Source organism: Thalia democratica, chromosome 5 (genome assembly GCF_965202585.1).
Source record: "Thalia democratica chromosome 5, ktThaDemo2.hap1.1, whole genome shotgun sequence".
NCBI lineage: Eukaryota > Metazoa > Chordata > Thaliacea > Salpida > Salpidae > Thalia > Thalia democratica.
The window spans coordinates 73,912,349-73,935,383 of record NC_139169.1 but is presented as its reverse complement, the minus strand read 5'-3'; the positions used below and the strand labels follow the sequence as shown (position 1 = coordinate 73,935,383).

At 25.4% G+C, this 23,035-nt stretch overlaps 1 protein-coding gene across 1 annotated transcript; it reads left to right on the top strand.

Moving 5' to 3' along the window:
* The first annotated feature begins 4,351 nt into the window (after nucleotides 1-4,351).
* On the top strand, nucleotides 4,352-21,056 carry LOC145835707 (baculoviral IAP repeat-containing protein 7-like). Its single transcript, XM_082943411.1, has 17 exons — nucleotides 4,352-4,503; nucleotides 6,198-6,254; nucleotides 7,940-7,995; nucleotides 8,338-8,514; nucleotides 8,865-8,971; nucleotides 9,795-9,823; nucleotides 10,053-10,137; nucleotides 10,431-10,498; nucleotides 12,439-12,521; nucleotides 14,699-14,884; nucleotides 15,184-15,259; nucleotides 15,685-15,819; nucleotides 16,114-16,241; nucleotides 16,527-16,737; nucleotides 17,004-17,116; nucleotides 17,341-17,468; nucleotides 18,059-21,056. Exons 2-17 carry the CDS (start codon nucleotides 6,228-6,230, stop codon nucleotides 18,277-18,279), a joined length of 1,830 nt encoding a protein of 609 aa, XP_082799537.1. The 5' UTR covers nucleotides 4,352-4,503; nucleotides 6,198-6,227; the 3' UTR covers nucleotides 18,280-21,056.
* The last annotated feature ends 1,979 nt before the right edge of the window (nucleotides 21,057-23,035 follow it).

Genomic DNA, 23,035 nt, shown 5'->3' with positions numbered 1-23,035 from the left:
ATTATCCGAAAATTGTTTAAGCATGCATTATCTTCGTTTTCGCTTTGAAACAGTATTTTTTAATATAAGTGTAATTTATTTTGTTTAACTATTATAAATTTTACAAGTTTGAATCACTTTTTCATCTGACTAACACGTTGCATTTCTTCCTAAGAACTAAAAATTAAGAAGTTATTAAAACTAGAAATAATTTTAAAGTTATAGTTTTAACAATTTAAATTTGTACCTTATTGAAACTTTAGTTGTTTGGTTGTTAGTTTTAAATACTAGCCTAAATTGTTAAAACTTTTAATTAGCACAAGATAAGTGTGTATTTAGTTTTTCTAAGTTTAGTTTTATGTAGCGTACTAAAATTAGAATGTTTCAAAAACCCAGATATATTTTTGACTTTTATCTTTTTAAATTGTTTATTTTAAACAATTTTCTTTTAAAGAAAATAAACAGTATAAAATTTTGTTCTGTTTTTTAATTTTTTTTTCAATAAACTGAAAGTTGTGTTACTGACTTCTCCTAAACATTCCCTAAAAGTCTACTTTGTCTGGATAAAAGTCAGTTTTAAACCGATACTAAATCGTTTAGAAGTATCTTAAGCTTATAATGCAACACTGTAAGGAACCAATATATTTATATTCTACAAATTCTCTTTACGTCTATTTATTTTTGTGTTATTAGTTACGTGATTAAAAAATTTTCTTGTGACTTTTTTTTTTGTCATTTTTGTGTTCCTAAATAAAGTTATTACAAAGTATTAGTAAATGAAATATTTAAAAATGTTTGAAACTTATCTCATTAGCTTCGGAAAAAAAGTTTAAATATCAGCTAAAAAACTTTATATTCCAGTTGATGATATCATTTTGAGCTAGACTAGTCTGGTGAGTCAGTATTAGTTTACTGAAGTGATTATTTTATTTACTTTTGATTAAGTAGCATAAAAAACTAGATTTATTAAATAAATGAGAAATTTTGAAATTTTTTGCCGATATTTTATTAAAAAAAAGTTGTCAACAAAGTTCACTAAATTGTATTAAAACTAATTGATGCTAGCACTTACTACAAAATTTTCGAGTTTTTATCAAATTACTTTGATAATAAAAAAACCTTTACATATTAACAATTTTAGGTACAAAAGTAAACGAAAGCTATGTTTATTATTGTAAGTTTATTGTCATACGAAGGACCCAGGCATCAAAACCTAGGCCACTTATACAGAAAGACATACAACAAAAAGACAAAAATAAACCAAAATTGCACATCAAAAATGAAAAAAACTGAGTTTAACTAATTAAAGTTTAAAAATTAACATAAAAAACACAAAAATTACAACACAAAACTTATAATCCGGTGCTTCCGAAAAGAGAACAACAATATCCTACTTCAACTTCACACGAACAAATGGTTTCACTCCAAAACTGGTTTCACTTTCATTCGAACAACTGGCTTCACATTATTTCAACAACTGGTTCAGCCTTCATTTGAGTAACTGGTTTAACTTTTATCCATACAACTTGTTTCACTTTTGTTCGTATAACTAGAACTGCTTTTATCTGAACAACTTGTTTTACTTTTGTTAGGAGAGCCTGCTTCACATTTACTTTCAAATCTTTAATACTCAGATAACTCAGCGTTTGTTGGACTTTCGTAGTAGCTGATAAATGTTGAGAACACTGACTATAAACAAAACTTAAGAACCCAAGGCCCCAAGCACTTTAACAGGCCAATTAACTATGTATTAGGGAACAGGTTTTGTTATACACAGAGGAAAGGCGCCGCTAATAAAATAAAGCTATAGTTTTGTTTTGAACTCAAAATTAAAATTTTTGGTAGTTTAAGTTAGAGATAACTTCTCAAGCCGGCTAGCCAGGAGTGGAAGTGTTTTATAAAAAGCTGGAGTTTTATAAAACAGCCTTTGCAGGTCGCTCTACCTCGGTAAACTTATACTAGAATTAAAGTTTTAATTGTCCAAAAATCAAACTAAAAAAAAATTAATCATAAAACTAGCACCACAACTAAATTACAGTTAAATTTACACATGCTGCAAGTTTTATTATTTTTTTTATATAAAAAACTTACATCACTAAAAAAAAACGGTCCGGATGAGTTTGTTAAATAAATTTATATTTACAGAGACATAACTTATATCGGCTTGGCTTTAAAAACTACTTTCTATGCTCATGACTACGATATTGTATCAACATGACATAAAAAGTTAGATTCACCAAAACTAAATCTATAAAGTTTAAAGCCACCAAACATCGATTTAGTACTTCTGTTGTTTATTTCGAAACTTCTTACTTAGATATGTGAATATATAATAGATATACTCAAAGATGCTATGACCAATGTGCTAGTTATAAACAAATATGAATAATAATTATAATATGAATACAAATTAAACATTTTCTGATTTATAATAAAAATGTTAAAACACGTGCTACAAGATATTTTTAAATAGTTTTTGAGTTGAAAATTCAAATTTTATTACGAAGACTAAGAATATATAATATAGAGTGTTATTAGTACATACTGAAATCATCTTTAACTTACGCTTTTCATAAATGATTTAAATGTTATTCCCATGACAAAACTTTCGAATTTATGGTGGTTTACAAGGCTTAAAGTAATTTTTTTTTAGTTTTACAGAAACAGGAAAATAGTAAAATAAGAAAAAAACATTATACTTCATAAAATACTTTTAAGTATACATGAAAGCATACAAATAAAAAATTAATTCTAAAGTATTTTTCAGTGTTAGTTTTATAAATTAGTAGATAGATAATTTTTTTTTGTAAAAACTCATTAAGATGCCTCAAATCGAAATGCATAATTTAAGCTGTCAACAAAGTACTTTTAAAAAGTTTTAAGTTTTAAGATGCAAGACTAGTAGTAACTAAATTTCATAAGAAAAATAATTTGTTATATTTTAAATTATCAAGTTGTGTTTTAAGTTCAATGTAGTAAAACTAGTTATATTAAAAAAGCTTAGATTGTTAAGAATAAAAGTTTTAAATTACTTCTAACAAATTTTAATTATAATCTCCTGTTTTTAAAACAATATGATCAATAATAAGTTTTATAATTTTTTTTTTAAATACGTATAAATTTTACAAAATTTCGAATAAAGATGACTCTTTTCTCATTAATTACTCAACTAAAAAATTAAAATTGCTCGAATCTATTTTTATTTCGTGCCCGTTTAAACGTTAAACTGTATTTGTTTAATACAAACAAAAAGTAGCATAGACTATTAATTAAATACTTGAATATACTAAACTGGAAACATGTTTTGATTAGTAACACAAAATAATTTTACTTTGTTGTGTAAAATGTTTTTTATATATTTTTGTTTTATTTTTTGTTTTTTAACTTCTTTAGTTTTTAATAAATCGTGCTCTTTTAAAATAGTTGTTGTGTGCAACTTTCCAACAAGCTTGTTTAATTTGTTCTGGAATTCTGGATCTTCGTTAGCAAATAACAAAAATAGCTAACAACTTTGAACACTTTTACAAAAATATTTACTTATCAGTGATAAATATATTGTCAAAACAGGTAAAGAACAACAACTTCTGTTATTGAACTTTTATGTAATTTGTTTTTCAACATCACTTGTCTATAAGTATAAGCTACGCACTTTAATATTTTTAGCTTTTAAGTACCTAAAGGGAATTACCCTAGTGGTACTTCTGGTTTGGTGATTTCCCAAAAGGTAATTTTATCAAAAGCTTTATTGTAAAGCTTAAGCAAATATTTGTAATATTTAATAGAAAAACTGAAATTGCTGAATATCATTCAGTTTTGTGTTACTTCCTGAAAAACATATGATGTTCTGATTTTTTCAAAAAAAGTTGAAGCATAGTTGTAGAACAAAAAATTATCAGAGGATTTTTTTTGAGTCTGTAATGTTTTTTGTTTGCCTTAATTCTTATATAATGAGTTACAAATAAACTTAGTAAAGTAGTTTTTTTCAACTTATTGCTTTTTCAATTGCTTTTAAAATTACTGCTTATTTTGCTTTAATTTTTTTTCTTTACAAAATTTTATTATTACAATGTTTTATTTTTAATGTTCTAAGTTAGATAAAGTTTTTTTACTTTATTAGATTAGCTCATACAAACTTTTTGTTTTGTTTACTTTCATTTTATATTAGTAATCACTTTCAATGCATGTTTTTATTTATGTTTTTTACATTTATTCTGTTGACAAACATCAAGTTCTCAACTAATAGTATGAGTAAAAGAATTTCTTATAGCTTTTAATTGTAATCACTTGTGCAATACCAATTTAATTTTTTTTTTTAATATTTCTTTTTTTATCATTTCTTGAAATTATAATAGGTTTTAAAAATTTTAGTGAATCTATTGAAATTTTAAATATGATTTATAGTTCATGGGTTCAGGAAAGTTCATCAAAATGTCAATACATCAGTTAAAAGATAGGCTACTTTTTAGGATTAATTTCATTGAAAAGTAGACTAGGAAAAACTTTCAATACTAAACACTGGCAAAGGTAATTCAGATTTTAATTTAATTTTTTCATTATGTAATTATTTTCCTAAAAAGTTATTTTCCTAAAAAAAAGAGTGTTTATTGCTTTGATTTAGTATTTTTTATTGCACTTTTTTGGTGTTTCACTTTTTGCTTCTAGTATAAAAGTTGTTACTCATAATTTTTCAAAGCATATATCATACAAACATTAAAAGCACTAAGCTTATGTCATGCTACTTTTATGCTTTTAAAACTTTATTTAAATTTTAGTACATTGTGTTTAGTTTTTTAGTTATTACAGTTTTAAAATAATTTATCTTTACAATTCTTTTTTAATTGGTTTTTTTTACAATTTTATGACCAAATTTTAATTTATTTTAAGTATTTTTTAGAATAGTTTAGCTACTACAATATTTTTTTTGCTTTTGTGCTTACTGTATGGTATTGACAATCATAAAAGTAAAACAGAGTACACTAAATCAAACTCATTTTTGGAAAAAGCTTCCTTGGCAGGAATTTAAGCAATAACTCTCCCTTTACTACTTAACTACCCATTTAATTTTTTGTTGCCTTACTAATTAATGCCCTCTGTTAGCCAAAATCGCTTAAAAAGAAACCCTTTTCTATACATCCAATACATATGTTTAATTCTTATATTTAAAATTTTTCATATTTTAATTACTGAAAAAAATATTCTTTGAATTTTATTTTAGATTTAAAAGTTTAAGTAGTTTTATGTTGCTTTGAACATTGTTGAGAATATTATTTTACTGTTTAAACAAAAAATATTCTAATTTGGTTTATTTGCCTACTAGTGTTTTTATTCAGCAGAAAAATTAAACAAAAGTTGAAATTCTGCGGTTTTTTTGAATTTCAAGAACAAGTATACAATTTTTTTTTTAACTATTTTAACTCAATGTTTCTTAACTTAATTCTTGAATAACAGTTACCTTCAAAGTATTCCCATCTTTTAATTATTCTGAAAGTTACTTGATTTGGAATAAACATACTTTTAGTATTTTGAATAACAAATATTACTTAAGATTATTGGTTATGTTTTAAAAAAAATAAAAATTTTAATTTTCACTTAATAATAGCAGCATTTAAAAAAAAGTTTTACTACAAGAAGTATAAAAATATTCTACCTTTAAAGATTTTTCTTTCACTCAGACTTCAGAACTATTTAAAAAGTTTTTATTTAGATAAACTTTTCAAATGTAGTTTATGCAACAAAGGTTTTACTCAACATTTATATTTTACATTAAAAGCTAACTGATCAAGTAAAAGCATTTATTATGATAGGGTGACTATTTTAAATGGAATTTTGAACAACTTTTACAAATAAAATACTGAAATTTTGGTTAAATTTAAAATAAATCTTTTTTATATATAATTCAGAGTTTTGTTTACTTAAATACTTAAATATAAAATAGCATTACAGTATCTTTTCAGTAAATTTATGCTATCAGGTTTTCCTTAAAATTCATTTTACTAAAAAGGCAAAAGAAAACTTGTACTTAAAAATACCTGCAAGAAATTTCTAAAAACCAGTGCAACTCTATTTTTTTTTTTAAATTTTAAATATATTAGGCTTCTATTAAATTATACCATAAAAAATTTTTAAGTTCAATATGTAACAACTTTTTGCTCTAAATTGGCATTTGCCTACAATAATTAAAAATAGTTTTATTTTTTAAAATGTATTTTCATCACCAGCTTTGTACATAGCATCATTCTTTTCATAAAATGGAAGTTGGAAGAACTCCAAATCAGGTAAAATATGTTTACAATTTTTTTATTAATTAAATACAGAAGCTTTCTTAATTAAAGTTTTATAAAATTCATAAACTTTTATTAACAAATAGACCTTTTTAAGTTCAATTTTAACTACAATTTTACAATTTTTGCACAGTATAAAAATATTTATTTGAATAAAACGTAGTATTGTTTACTTATGTTTACTGATAAGTTTAAATAAAATATTAATAAAAATTTTAAAAATAATGTTAATCAATAATTACCAGGGTTCGTGCGCGTCAGGCTAAATCAGTTTTTTTGAAAAAAGTTGAAAAACGTCAGGCTAAATCAGTTTTTTTATTTAAAAGTTTGAGAATCTCAGTTTTTTTCAGTTCAAATGCTTGAAAATCTTTGATTAAAAAAAAATTGAGAAATTTTTTATGATTAAATTGAAATTCTATACATTCAATACATATGTTTAATTCTTATATTTAAAATTTTTCATATCTTAATTACTGAAAAAAAGATTCTTTGAATTTTCTTTGAATTGTTTTTATTTCTAAATAAAGATATAGTTATTAAAGACAAAATCAGTCAGTATTTGTAAAAATAAATGCTTAAAACCTTAAATTTTTTTAAGAACCTTCATTATTTTGTTTTGAGTAGATTATATATGTCATAATTATAAAAATTCATAAACAAATACAATTTAAATATTACAGTATAGTTCAACAACTTATCTGTTTGTTTGAATTTGTTTGCATTAGCTATGTTTTTCAGAGCTTAGTTGGTTGAACTGTTTTAATTTCAAATTTAAAGGCTTTATACCAATACTTTTTAGATTAAAACTCTTAGCAATTTGTTCATATATTTTACTGTTTGTTTAAAGTTATTGGAGATATTCACAACACTAAAACTTAGCTTTAAGATATAAGTACTAGGTTTTATGGGAGTTTAAATTTTAGATACAATTCATTTTTCTTTACAAGAACAAAATTTTAAACTTTTTTCAAATTAAAGTGTAAGCTTTTTAAATCTAATACGACATCAATAATCACTGTATGTTATGTATCAATTTTAAGTAATAGTCAAAATACTATAATAAACATATTTTGATTATTTAATACTTGTGTAAGCGTTTCATTTTAAATGTTAATAACACACGACAATGCACGTTGTTTTATTATAGATCTTCTGCTTATAATATTTTTACTTAGTGCTTAATTAATTTGAACAATTGTGTTTAGTAATATACATTAAGTTTCTACACTAGTAATAGATTAAATATAACATTTATTTTAAAACTTATCACTGAATTTGTTATGTTAAGGGTATAGGGGATGGGGGTAAAATCACATTTTTAACAATTTAGTCTTATTTTATTGTGTTGTAACTAAGCTATGAGTTGCTTTCTGCATACTTTTGAAGCTCAAAATATTTTTGAGATAAAGCTGGTTGAAGTCGGAGACTATAGTAGTACTAATCAAGGCCTCCACAATACCTAAAATGACTTCTAAAGGGAATTTTCCTTACTTTGAAAAAATTTCAGGCTAAATTGGTCTCAGTCAGGCTAAATGAAAAAAGATTTCGCGCACGACCCCTGATTACTCATTTGCTACTGTAAAATATTTTCTGTTTTTAATTTTTTAGGAAAATAAACCAACAAAATTATTAGATGTTTGAAATATTAACTTTAAATTTAATTATTTTGTGTTTAACAGTCAAGGTTCCCCGGCTCTCAAGGGGATATTCAGTCTGATGGTCAGATTTATGACAGGTTTGTTTTTTATATGACTTTGGTAAAGGTTATTAACATTTTTGTCTTGTGAGGCTTTGTAATGTTAACATTTCATAAGATGTATCAAACAAGTACTTTTATAGCTTTTTTTTTTACATACTCTTCCATATCATTTTTAGATTTGGTAACTATCTTTTACAAAACATACTTATAAAATTTAATTAAGAAATTAAGATTGTAAAACTTAAATTTTTAAACTATTTTAACTTCATCACAGAATCAAGCTAGAATATGTTTTATAAATACTTTATTTTTCGTTTTTATGCCAGTGTGATTACATGTCATACTGAAACTATTGTATAATTAATCAAAAAAAAACAGACAAAGAGACCCACCAGGCCAGAAAAGTGTGTACATCCCTCCAGGTGATGTCGCTAATGAGAAGTACAGACTTTCAACTTACATAAAGTCACCACTGCAGAGAGTCATCAGCGTGAAGTTGCTTGCTGCAGCCGGATTCTACTATACTGGGTATAAGGACAGGGTTAAGTGTTTCAGGTGAGATATGTTCCATATTTTTAAGGTTTAAAATTTTTAATTGAAGTAATTTTTTATGTTTTTTGTTTGAAACTGCAAAACCTGTTTAGCTGATAAAAATATGTTACTCTAAATAAAGTTATACCTTCAATAGAAATTTACCCAGCAATTAAACTTAGTTTCTACTTTTATAAAAAAGGATTTAATGAAGAAACATTTATATTTTTCTCTTTTTGAAAAACTTTTTAACTATGTTTGAGTATTATGTTCTCCATTCTTATTCAAGTAACAAAATGCATAAGTAATTACATAAGTAACGAAATGCATACAACTCAAACATTAACATTTTAATATAGAAATAAAAAATACAGCTGTAATTTATGTGTGGAAAATTGGCAGCCAAATGACAACCCAAAGTCACCCAGGTACCACAGAAACGATTGTGCTTTGGTTGCAAGAGGCAGTTCACCACAACAAAGTTAGTTATATTTTAGTGAAAAATAATGTATACTGCCCTTTTGGTATAGTTAAAATGAAACATTGTCTATAGTTGTTTATGAATAGAAAATGCTACTCATTTTATTGATTTTATATGAGTTATTTTATTAAAATCTGTTTCTACTTTTAGAATTAAGACAACACAGTTGTTTTTTGTTTACACACATATTTCATTAATGTATAATGATTAATAAAAAATTAGAATAAATAAAAGTTTAATACTCAAAAAAATCAAACTAAAGTGTTCTATATTTAAAATAACTTTTGTAATTTTTCCCTATATTTGTTGATAATGGTGTATTGTTTTTGATAAATTTGTATGTTTTGATGCAATGTTTTCATCATTTATACATTTTCTTTTACAAGAAGCATCATAAAGTTTTATTAAATAACTATTTGTTTAAGTTTTGAAAATAATACATACGTCACAAACATTTTTATTTCTGTAATTGTATTAGCTGTGTTTATATAACTTGTTTTGAAAATTTCTTTCAACAAATTAGTTTACTACCCCATAAAGTTAACCATAAACTCTTATTTACTTTGTTTTTAGATAAACTTTGTATCTTGGTGTAATATTTAAAAAAATATTTGTAATGTCGTAATTCCAAGAATTTTTTAGCAATGTGTAAAATTTTCAATTGAGAAACTCCAATGACTTACCTTTTTCTATAAACGCACATGCTTGTTTAAAATAAGAAAACTAGTTTGTTCAACTGACAAGGCTGCTTACTTATAAGCCAGTTCTTTATTCAAATATCTAGAGATTAGTTTATTATTAAACAGTACTTAAATATTTTTAGGAAGTTCACCTTCAAACAGAGAAGCAAGAGTGAGTTTTTGTTTTGATTATTTTTCTTAGCTATTTTTAAACTTGTTATGTTACTTTTTTCTAACTTTATTGAACACTTTCAGTTGAACTAATGTAAATCATATTTGTTTTTTTTAACTTAAGTTTATGTAGTCACCATTTTGATTTAACTCTTTTTACCTCTAAAAACTTTGTGTTATTCTTAGTTAGTTAAACAGCATGTTTTTAATTTTTATTAATTATATTTCAGAACAACGTAGACACACAATTGATGCCAAACAATAATGCATCAAGGGCATCAGCAGGTCATGTTTTGACTAACTCTGAATCGTCTAGTTAGTTTGAGTTATCATTGATATCGAATAGTTTTGTAAAAAATTTAAGTACTTATAAATTTCTATTTATTTTAAACTATTTCTCTAGTAGTCTTTTAATGAAAAAATAATCTTGTTTTAAAGGTTTATAGATAATTGTTCTGAAAATTTCAAGTGTTCAATTTTTCAAAAAAAAAAACTACTGAACAAAAGTAGTAAATTATGCTACAATTTTTAGTTTTTCAATTAGCAATGAAATTGTTCACTGTCAACTTTTCGACTAATATAGCAATTTTAATAATTTTTACCAACAGACAACAGACAGTACCAAACAGCTACATTTACTGCACCCCCGCAAACAAGACTGCAAAGATGCTTACCGGTTTGTTTTAACTTTATTATTTAGTAAAAGTTTATATATTAAAGTGTAATTACAAGTTTTTTTTATAGTATTGCTATAATACTATATATGATATATAGTCACTGTTATGATATTTTTTAGCATAAATAAAAGTTAGTATTTTTTAGTTATTTGTAATGAGTGTTTAAAACTCTCTCAAAAGTTAAAAATCAATGAAGTTTATTCTACCTAATAAACCTTTGCATTCCTTAGTGAATACTAAGTGACCAAACTAAAAGAGAAAAAATCAACTTATGACCAAATAAATAACTAAAATGTTTTAAGTATTTTAGATTTTAAAGAAATTTAATTGAGAGAAATTCAAGTAGTTTGCTTACATGGTGTCAAAAATAAATACTTTTTAAAAATAATATTTTTTTTTTTATTAGTTTTATCTTTCCATGAGAAATCTATTTAAGCATAAAAATTTAAACATATCAATAACAATTTTTATTTAAAAGTTGTATTTGTTATTAAAAAAAGTTTTATTTAAAGTATGTCATTAAAAGTTTTACACTATTATTTGTTTACAAAAGTTATAACTATCTTTGCTTTAAAAACTTCATAATGACATTTATATATTTTTATTAAGATAAAAACATTTTAACTTTCAATTATATAAAAAATATGATTCATTTTAATAAGTTCCTTTTATTTTTTATTTTAAGGTCATGATTTCAAAGTTACGTGAAATAGTATTTTCTGTGTTATCTGTACCTTATGACATTTAAAAATTCCATGTTTGAATTGAATACAAAGCATATGTTATGCGTTAGTAGTTTTCTGAGAAATGTGGTGATTAATATAGTAATAATAGTGCAAGGTCATAAAATAAATACTTGACACTTTGAAAATAAATGTAAGACTAACCTTACTTTATTGGTTCTTTAACCTTAAAAGCTTTTATTTCTCCGATGAAATTTTTAAAGGGTATTTTCAAAAGGGTATTTTTCAAGATAAAAACTGTAAAGTAATGTTAAAGTTTAAACTTGTTTGTGCAACAGGCGTAGTTTTTCAAAAGAGAAAAAGTTTTATTGATTATTTCTTGTGTCAATAAATTTTGTTTTTCCTCACAATATATTACATCCTGATGAAAGTAGTTGTTATTTTAAAAGTTTAAAAAGAAGTCTGTAAATAATATTTGTTTCTGTAAACTTTTTGCTTAAACAAGTGAATTTAAAAATAAGTCTGTTTTAATTTACATGGACAGAAGAAAAATTATAAAAGTTCAAAATAAATAAAATGTCAAATCGGTAGTTTAAGAGAATTTTTTCCTATTTTTAAAAGGTTTTGATATAAAAAAATGGATTTAAAAGCTACGTTTATTCAAATATTTTATTACATATCCATATCCTATGACGGATACGCTTTGTTTGACTTGAACAAATATTTTATATGCGTCTGTAATTTTATTAGAAACTGATGATTAAGATTGAATTACTGCAAAATCATAAACAAATATTCATCATTCTTAAACTAATTGTAAGACTAACCCTGTTCTATTTGTTTTGAGCTTAAAAGCTTTTTTTTTCTTGGGTATATTTTTGAAGGTTGTTTTTCAAGGGGAATTTTTAAATGATGTAAAAGTTTCAAACAATCTTTAGTTTAAACTAAACAAAGTTTAAACTTGTTTTCGGGCGTTGTTCGTCTAGGAGGAAGTAGCTTATTGATTTTTCTCGTGTCAATAGGCTCTGTGTTTATTTCACAATATATTAAATCATAATGAAAGTTGTTGTTTTTTTTTAATCTTAAATTCAAGTTTTTAAATAGTCACAACTATAGTAAACTGTACATTTATACTTTATGTGCTAGAATAAGTGCATTTAAAATCGACATAAGTTTAGTTTAATACCTTTTGTTATACTAAAGTAATTTAAACAACTGTTTTTTGAAATAAATAGCTTTAAAATATTTTTCTTCAGAATTTTCGCCTCGCACAATGTAATAATTTGCAACATAAAAGAATTTTGCAAAACTTAGATCTTCGTAAAGAACAAGATAGAATGTTAGTTATATGTGTATATTAAAATGTGTATTTTTTTTTCTTTATTTGAAGGTATTTATGGTTATTATAATAGTAAAATTAAATTAATTAATGAACTAATCTACTCCAGTATAGTTTTTTTTTTAATTCTAGAGTTTAAAAGAATAGAATTCAATGACAAAATATTAGCACACCTATCGATTAAATTAAGATACTGTTATATAAATCAAATTATTTTTTTCCTAAGTAGAGAAAAATTGATTTACTAATTTTAAAATGTACTAATTCTGCTTATCCATGTGTACAAAAAGTTAATACTCAATGTTATTTAATTTTTATTTCAATTTAACAACTTTTGGTTTGTCTTGCTGTTTATAATTAAAATCATATTTTTCTCAGCTGTAGTGTCATAAAACATTCAATTGTATTTTTAATATACTAAAACAAACTGCAAAAGTATATTCAAAAAAATAATTCAAGTCATATATAAAGCAAGTAAACAATTTGGTTTTTGATTTTTAATAAATGTACAAAAGCTTGCTTTGTTTTGTAATATTTGCTGTGTTTGAACAAGTAAGTCACTGCTTCAAAACAAAAAGTTTATTGCACTATCCTGGTCACGTGTTTGAAGTAAAAATCATATGATATTGTATTTTTTGATGTTATATGTATATGTGTTTTTCGTATGATTTTTCAAGGATTAGTAACCTGCATATATTCTAACAACTTTATATGATAAAATCTCTTGAAGGCTGTAAAGTCGATCGGTGTATTAATTATTAATAAATACTATTGTATTAACAAATGGTTATATAAGCTATCAATTTTTTACTGTATTAATTTTTAAAGCCATTGCTTTAAATTAATTATATTAATAAAGTTTTTTTTGTAGTTTTTAATAATTTTATGACTTAATTATAATTCTTAAAACTAATATTTGATTCTTATGTTTCAGTTAACTTTATTTAAATATTTTTTTTGAAATAAGTCAATTTTTATATTTATATAATTTGAAATTTTCTTTATGTAAAATTGGATGTTTTTTTATTCTAATCAACGTTTACCTTAATTCAAAAACAACAAAGAATTATTAATCTATAGAAATTTTTCCAATGGTGGTTAAACATTAAAAAGCTTCTTTATTGTTAAACATAATACACAGCAATCCATTTAAAACACGTATTGTGGTTTTAGTTCGTTATTCATTAACTTCGACTATGGCAACAATAAAGCTAATGTTTGTACAAGGCTAAAGTACGTTTTAAGTAAATATTAACTTGAATAACATTTTCAACTCTGTAAATATTGTGTTAAGTTTCTACTTTATTTAAAATTCAGTAAGTCTTAGTTTTTAAAACTTTACCAACGATGTGTATATACCTTAAAATTATTCTTAAAATTTGTTATTTAAAAGCTAAAAACAAATAATTTTACCACAACTGCTACAACTATTATGCTTAATTTAATAATTTATTTTAAAAATAATAGGATATTTTTCTTTCTTGAAATTTTTACTTTTATTAATATCAATAGTTGTACGCTAGACTTGGTTAATCTTTATTTAATAGTAAATGTTTAAAGTTAAACTCATAACTTTTCAGATTAATCTTTGAGTTATATGAACGTAACTTACATGTCTTGTTGAAATGTTATATGTTTTGTGATTTTCTTTCAAATTAAACTTAATTTTAAATTCGTAGCTTTAAAACAAGTTTATTCTGTTTAATTAAAAATTGGAATTAGACTATAACAAGTGAAATTTTAATCAACATGCTAAGTTTAATTCATAACGCAAATAGCATCAGCTTATCATATATATTGTGAAGTTCTTTGCTATTCACTATGACCTCACGATTCATATTTCAAGACCTTCACTTTTTATTTTATTTTTTTCACTTTAAATTGCACATATAATCAGTGTTTGAAAACTATCTTGAGGAATGTTTTAAGCATAGTTTTTATATTTTACTGTTTAAAAGTTAATTTTTCACCACCCCACATTTAAAGAGATCGCCATTCACCTAGGGAACTTGAATAAAGTTTAATTTTACATAGTTCAAATTTTCACCTAAAAACCATTTACCACAACTTTTTTATTACCCACACTTTAAAAATCTTACAGTTTAATATAAAATTGTTAGCCAAATATTTAACCAGTTGTTTAAATAGTTCAAAATTTAATTATATAATTTTTACAGCACTTCATTCACTCAAGGTACTTGGGACGACAACGTCGTTTCCAAATACGAACTCGCCCATTCTGGCTTTTTCTACTTGGGGGATTCCGACAGGGTGCAGTGTTTCAGTTGCCAGGGAGTTCTGAGGAGTTGGTCGGAAGGAGACTCAGCCCAACATGAACACCTCGACCATTTCCCCAACTGCCAGTTTGTTTTATTTGTTCAACAAAATCTAGTTTTGATTTAAAATATTTACATTGTTTATTATTTCAATTTTTTAAGTTATTTAATTTAAAATTAGCATCGATATATTGACCATTTCTTTAACTGTTTTTTTTTGTTGAGTTGTTTAAAAGTTTTCTTTAAAAGTATCTCAAGCGTGTTTGGTAAACTCGCAATCAAAGATTAAATCAATCTTGTTTTAACAAATACCTATTTAAAAGTTAAACTATTTAGTGTTTATATACTACATACCATAAAAGTTAAATTTTTTATTTAATCTGCAGAATGGCCAATGGAACGGACAGTAGAAATGTCATCCATAATTTTGTCAATGAAATTACTTTCACCGATGAACAAATAGTAAGTTTTGTATTTTACAAAAATATATATAAAATGAAAATGTACATTATAATTATGTACAAGAACTCAAACAAAAAAAAAGAATAACTTAAATAATTCAACCACTTTTCGTTGTGTCCGTATACATAAATACAATAATTGCTCTCTAGAATTTTTAAAGACATTTTAAATAGATATTACTTCATAGACAAACTTAATAGAAACCTTTAAAGTTAATTAGTTTTATTTAAAGTATTTGAATATTGTTTTCACATTAAATGTATTAATTATTTTCCTGGTAATAATTATAATAAATGTTTTATACATTTTTATATCATATAACTTATTATAACAGTTTATTTTCTACAGACAAACCTGGTTCAATTTAACCAATAGTTAAAGGTCTATGTTTTTACATAATAAAACTTTTAATATCTATCCCACAGGCAAACCAAATAGAAATGTTTCCTTGCAACGAGCCCCACCATGCGGAAATGCGCCAACTCGAATCCCGCCTTCAAACCTTCGAAACTAACATTGAAAGTTGGAACGAAAATGGTCTGACCGCCGGATTGCGTGAGGTGGGTTTACATTCTAGTTTTTAGTTTTTTAAGTTGGATCTATTGGACCACTAGTTACAATACATTATCATAAAAACTGTTTTACCTATTTTTAAACTATAAAAATTTGTATTCTGTACTTATATAGTTGTTTCAACTTTATTTGAATCCAATTATATATTATTTAACTCAATTATAGATTAATGTAACTGAAGATTAAATTATTTGATTAACTTAGTAAGACAATAATTTTATTTAAAAAAATTCCGCGAATCAATAAATTTAAATTTCTAACCTAGTTGATTTATTTCAAAGGTGGCGGATGCGGGGTTCTGGTATCTAGGCAACGGGGACAGGGTCAAATGTTGGTATTGCAACGGGGGATTGCAGCACTGGGAGAGAAATGACGATCCATGGATGGAACATGCCAAGTGGTTCCCACAGTGAGTTTTTGATTGTTTGTTTGTACTTTTGATAAATTTTTTAAACTTTGTTAAGTATGATTACCAGTTCCCACAGTAAGAAATAGTTTGTATATCTGAATATATATTGTTATTTAATTGCCCTCAGTTAGAGAGTTTTTATATTATAAGCTTTTGATAAGTTGTTTAAGTTTAGAGTAATAACTTTTATAATTTTTACAAAAATGTTGTTGTTATTTACCACATATTTTTTTTTACTACAAAAATAAATTTTTGAATTTAAAATAAAAACTTTCCGCCAATCAGTTGCGAGTATTTGCTGCAACGGAAGGGAATCGAATTCGTTACCAGGGTAACCGCCATGTTCCCCAACCTGAACAGACCTGAGAACAACTTGCTCACGAGGCCCCCCAGGATCCGCATCCGGGACCTGTTGCCGCAGAGACCCCACGGAATCAGGCTCAGGCCCCACATGAGGCGGCAGCCGAGTCCGCCGCCCCAAGTGCACGACCCCAGGGTAAGTCTCGTTGTTTCTGAAAATAAAAATATTTTGTTTGTTTCATTATTTACAGAATAGTTTGTCTGGTACTATGTACTGTTTTTTGATTTTTTTCTTGCCAAAAAAAAAACTATTAAAGAACATTTTGCACGAACTTGTTCTTTAAACAACCGATTAATAAGTAAAACAATAAAAATTATATTGTATATTAAATTTTATTTTATTTCTAATGTAACTTGCTGGTTTGTTTCCCTTTTGAATTTGTTTAAATTAATTTTCCACAGGCCGAAGAACAACAAAGGTTACAACAAGTTTTGGAGTTTTTAAACGATGACGTGTCAAAATCCGTTATTGACATGGGGTATTCAGAAGACCTCGTCAAAAAAGTGTTAACAAAGTAAGTAGGAAGTACTGTTAAGACTTTTCTTTCAGTCTTTAAATAAAATTTATCTGATCTTTTAAAAATAGTTAACGAAACCTGGTAAGGTTACATACAGTTTTATTTAAAAATTAAATTCGAAATAAGACGTTTTTGTGAATATTCAGCCTTTTTAGAAACATTTTAAAGTCTGAAATTTTTTTCACTCAAAACTTAATTTTAACTTTTGTTTGCATCTTTAGAAAAATGGAAGAAACCGGATCTGCAAAGTACGATTCTGTGGCGAAATTATTCGAAGACACATGCAGTTTGGAAGAAAAATTAGAAGAAGAAAAAATTAACGAAAACAAACCTTCTACTTCTACTGCTGGTCAGTTCAGTTTATCACGTACTGTTTCATTATTTAAATACATCTGCATACATGTTAAACTTAGTTTTGGTATTTAAAGCAAGTATATATACTTTCAGTATCCATAAAGTTTTGAAATACTTTGCAAGATCATAAGTTTTTGTTTAAACAAGCTGATAGAACCACAACTAGTTTTATTTTTAACATATTGGTTTAACTATAATTTTGATTAATAGTGCACAATATTTGTACTCGTACTAACTTTTCACTTAAATAGTTGCGCATCAAGATTTATTTTATTATTTAATTAGTGATAAATATATAATCATCATACCTTACAGAATTAACATTGTCATTCAAGCCTTTATCGGTTTTGTATTTATTTAACATTTTCAGTTTTAAATTCTTCATAAACTATTTCTTGATTACAGCGAACCGCTCATATTCAGTATTAAGTCAGCTAGCTACCGCGTAAATGTTCACTGCACCTAAATTATCATAAGAAACGCATATTAATTTTGTTAATATTCTCAACAACCAATGTTAATATGCGCAACAAGGTATATATTTTTTTATTAATAAGTAAAATATGTTTTTTATTTTTTTCACAGAACCAACGCCTTCAATCAAGTTGGCGGCGGACGAAGCGGAGAAGAGGTTGCAGCAGCTGTCGGACGAGATGAAGTGCAAGGTGTGCCTGGACAGTGAAGCCGACGTGTGCTTCATACCGTGCGGTCATTTATGTACTTGCGTTCAGTGCGCCGGCAAGCTCAAGCAGTGCCCCATATGCAGGACCAAGATACAGCAGAGCATCAGGACGTACAAGAGCTAGGAGTTGATGTCAGGAGTAAAAGGCTTGGAGATGAAGAATAGGATGAGAACAACATAAAGAATAAAAAAGTTCAAGATCAGCTGTTTCAAGATTTTATAGTTCAAAATATTAAAGTAATGATAAATATAAGAAGAACTTTAGAGAATATAAGATGAAAATACAATAAGTTCATGAGTAAAAAATACTCAGCACTTACAAGATTTAGTTTTAAAAATTCGATTTGTTCAAACTCAGTATTTTCGAAAGGAAGAACTAAATGCAATAAGAAGTCAACGATTTCATAAATTATTGTCAGTTAATAGCATTATGAAAAGCTAAAAAGAATAAGCTGAATGCCAATAACACCTTGCGTGCCAGTTCATAAAAGATCAGTTATACGTCAGTCAAAAATGCATGTTGAAGTATGGTAAGTGTCGCAGACGTTTCGCATAGATGTTACATCTTATTTGAACTCTTTGTTGTTGAGCAAGTGTAAGTTTAAATTAAGATAGCTTTCAACTCGTGCAAAATACTCGCTGTGCAAAAGTGTGTTCCAACAAGAATCAATCGTACTTTGGCATATAGTGTGAAAAAATATTGAAAAAAGTCTTTAACTAGATTTACAGTTTATTTAAAATCTGTAAAATGAATTGCATTTTTTTAGCTGGTTTAAATTATTTCTGCGTACAGTTAGTTAAGATCATTACTGTTGCAAATATGAACGTTTTTACTAAAGTCGAATTATCTATTCATTTTATAATGTATCCTATTTCAGTCTAAGTCAAAGCATTTATTTGCAATTGCCATCAGCAAAGAAGTTTGGACTACTTTTTGCCGTAGATGAAAAAATATTAATTTTATATTAAATTATCATCACACGACTTAAATCATCGGACTACAATCTTCTGGTAAACTGACACTTGAGTTTTTTATTTAAAATCTCAGCCCACCAGAAACTTGTGGTCCGATGGTTCAAGCGGTGTGCTTAAAACTTAATATAATTTACTATAAAGCCTTTACTCTGATTAAATCGCCACTGACGCATAGGTGTTTGCAAAGTTGGAAACCTTCACGCTCTTGTATTCAAAGTGATATCAAAGATATTACGCTCTGTGTATTGAAAGTTGTGTATGAAAACTTGGATTGCTCTTCTGTGCTCTGTTCAATTTGCCGCAAAACTTCATCAGATAATAGAACTCTAGCTAAAAGTTCTTGTGCCACTTCATAACTAGCAGGTTAAGTTTGTAAATGACTAATACTTAAAGTTTTCAATGAAAATTGTATTTTGTTATTCGTTTGTTGTAAAAAGTCTTAGAGATCGGAAAACAAAATCCCTTTGGAAAGTCAAAACCAGTGTGTTCGTAACCGAGTGTTTAATTCAACTAAAGACGTTTCTCTGCATTAACAATAAATATTAACATTTATACAGAGTTTTAAAATTGAGTTTATAAATTTTTAGACTCCGTTGAGCTGTTTATATTTTGCGGGCAGCGAAATTTCATTAGTTGAATAAAGTGTTATAAACAAAACAAACATTTGCTTCTCTAGATTTGCTTTTCTAAATTTTTAGGACTCAATGCCCGACTACTTTTACTCTGATATTTTTTTCAAGATGTCGCTAAATGTCGTTGTTTTTTTGTTATTTTGATTTTGTTTTCTAAATTCTGAAATACCATATGGAAGTTGAAAAACTTAAGATTTTTTTGTTTGATATTTAAAGACTTATTTCGATAACTTTTTTTATTCTTTAAAAATGATACTTTATATATATTATTTACAGTTAGTGAGTTATCAAATTTTCTATTGTTAAAATTTTTATCAACTATACAGAAAAGTTATTTTATTAAAAACCACAGCTATTTTCTTAGAATTGAGTAAAACCTAGTCTTTTATTCATTCCATAACTTGTCTTTAAAACTCAAATAAGTTAAACTAAAAATAAAAAATTTTTATATTTTTTATGCTCTGAAGGTTTTCATTTTGTTGTTGTTATAACATTTTCTTAGATTTATGTTTTAAAATTAGTGTTCAATAATATTGCTTGCCGATATTATTTAGCTTCTATTCAGTTTATAATTCAATAACAGGGGGGCAAGTTTCGTTTTAGTAGATAATAAGGAAAATAATGCTGCCCTTTTTTCTTTAATTTGAGTTCTTTCGAAGTATTATGTTTTTAAATATTATATTATTATAATGTAAAATATGTTAATTATACGGATATTCATATATGTGGATACAATTAAAGGTGAGTTTTTTATAATGTATAAGTTTTATTAATTCTTAGTTTTATTAATTTGAACGCATAAAGGTTATGTACTTTATTATTTAAAAGCATTTTTGTTAACGTTAAGTTTTTACTACTAATTTCGATGTAATTAAAATATTTACTTTTTTTTTTGTCAGACTTTTTACTAAGTTCTAAAAAAATTTTAATTTTCACAATGCTCTGTTTTCTTTTTATTTTCAGTTTTAAATGTTTTATTTTACTCTACTGATTTTCTTAACCGCTTTTCAATGCAAAAAGTTTTCAAAGCATATGAATTCCATTTTTAGTAGTTTAGATGCTAAGTTTAATTTTATTTTTTGCTATTAAAAGCTCGCGTGGTGTTTTATTGATATAAAATAAATACTTAGTACGTTTGTTAGTCTTTTAAAAAATATTCTATAGTTTTTATTACGTATGTATATCAGTAGTGGTTCTCTGACTTCAGTAGTGTGAGCTCCTAACGTAAAAAAAAATTAGAAATTTTTTATCGGTATTTAAGAATGTTATTTTGAATAAAACTTCCTTTGTTATAGTTAACCCTTGTTTTATTTATAAAATGAATTATTTACTACTATTTAAAGATGATGTTTTAACAATTAGAAAATGAAAATAGCATCTATTGTAAAGGTACTTGTTTCTTTAAGTTTTTATGAACTCAACTTGTTATTTAAATTTCTATGTGATATAAAACATATATATATATATATATATATATATATATATATATATAATAAGGTTAATGTTCAAACTTAAACACCTTCTACTGAGCCCAATTGGAGGGCTTTTAAATAATTTATTGAAATGGCGATTTTAAAATTTCTGGTACATATGTTTCATAAGGCTTTAATTTTTCATAAAGCTTTAATCATCAGCCAGTTAAATTCAAAACAAAAAGCACTGAACTAAACAAAGATACAAAAGTTTGTAATGTACAATATTACGTCATACTGTTTTTTGTTTTTTTTGCATAACTTTTGTATCTTTGTTTAGTACAGTGCTTTTTGTTTTGAATTTAACTGGCTGATGATTAAAGCTTTATGAAAAATTAAAGCTTTATGAAACATATGTACCAGAAATTTTAAAATCGCCATTTCAATAAATTATATATAATACTATATAATAATTATATATATATTAAAACGGTTTATTTAAAGATACAAAACTCAAAGGACTCGAGTTTCGTGACTATTCACTCATCAGCTCATAATTTTAAAGTTTAACAAGTTTTAATTTCATCTTAATATAACCTAAATTTCAATTTGCATCTTAATTTTATCTTTATCTCTTACAATTATCTCTCCTAATAAATAGTAACTCACTGAAGTTATATGAACTTTTGCTAGTTTATTGTCGATTGGCGAATTAATTTTTGCACCAGCCGTTTTGCATGATTTTTGATAGTTTCAAAATTACGTCATAATCTATTTATGCAAAAAAATTTTAACTTTCATTCGTGATTTTGTTTTGTGCTTTATTTTAAACTTGTTTTGAAGCTGATGAGTGAATAGTCACGAAACTCGAGTCCTTTGAGTTTTTCATCTTTAAATAAACCTTTTTAATAATAAAGCCCTCAAGGTGGGCTCAGTGTGAAAAATCTAATTTATTAAGTTAAATAACTTAATTCTATATATATATATATATTTATTTATTTATAAGAACAGATTTAAAAACTTGGTTGTATATATGTACGTTAAATAAAGTAATTTTTACAAAAAGAATAAAAAACAAAAAATTGCTCAGTGAAGTTTGATTGACTGAAAGTCATTTGCTAGAATCACAATATTTGAAAGTGTTTATAAAGTATAATAAAATAAAGAGCATTAGTATGTAAGTTCAATAAAAGTAACTAAGTTTTATTTTTATTAGATAAGTAAAATACTTAAGTAAACAAATATTCTGTAATATAAATAGAACAAACTTATACTTTTAAAATTGTTAAGTTTGTTTAATTAACAAAAATATCAAGATTTAAAGCCATTAGGATCGTTAAGGTACAAAAGTCTTAATCGAAAAAAACAAATTTAAAATAAAAATTGTAGCTTTAGTTAAAATCATAAAAAAATATCTTGCCATTAAATTTATAAAATAGTCAAAATGTTTAATTACTCACCACAGACTTAAATCAACTTAATACGAAGTTGTAATATTCATTTTTATACATTTTTAACTTACTCAATTTTAAACTAAAAATATATAAAAACAAAGAAATTACATACATTTATGAATAAAACATATTTTTAGAAAATGATGCAAAAAACTCCCAATGGATTTAGTTTAGAATTCAACAAACTTATAGGTTAGTTTTATATTGGTATCTGAAAATGAATTATCTTTCATGTTGAAATTTAAAGAGGATGATTACTAAAAATTTCTGTGTTTTTTAATACTTTCAAAAGGTTATAAACTGCCATAAAATATGATATTGTTTCTGTTAAAACGGTATATTAAAAACTTGAACTGCTAACACTATTAGTACAAATAATTAAAACCGGTGCACGGCTATTTGAGTTC

Coding starts and splice junctions, on each gene's coding strand:
- LOC145835707 (XM_082943411.1), top strand. CDS start 6,228: ATGGAAGTTGGAAGAACTCCAAATCAG. Junction 12,522..14,698: donor CGTAAAGAACAAGATAGAAT/GTTAGTTATATG, acceptor TAATTTTTACAG/CACTTCATTCACTCAAGGTA. Junction 15,820..16,113: donor TGACCGCCGGATTGCGTGAG/GTGGGTTTACAT, acceptor TTTATTTCAAAG/GTGGCGGATGCGGGGTTCTG.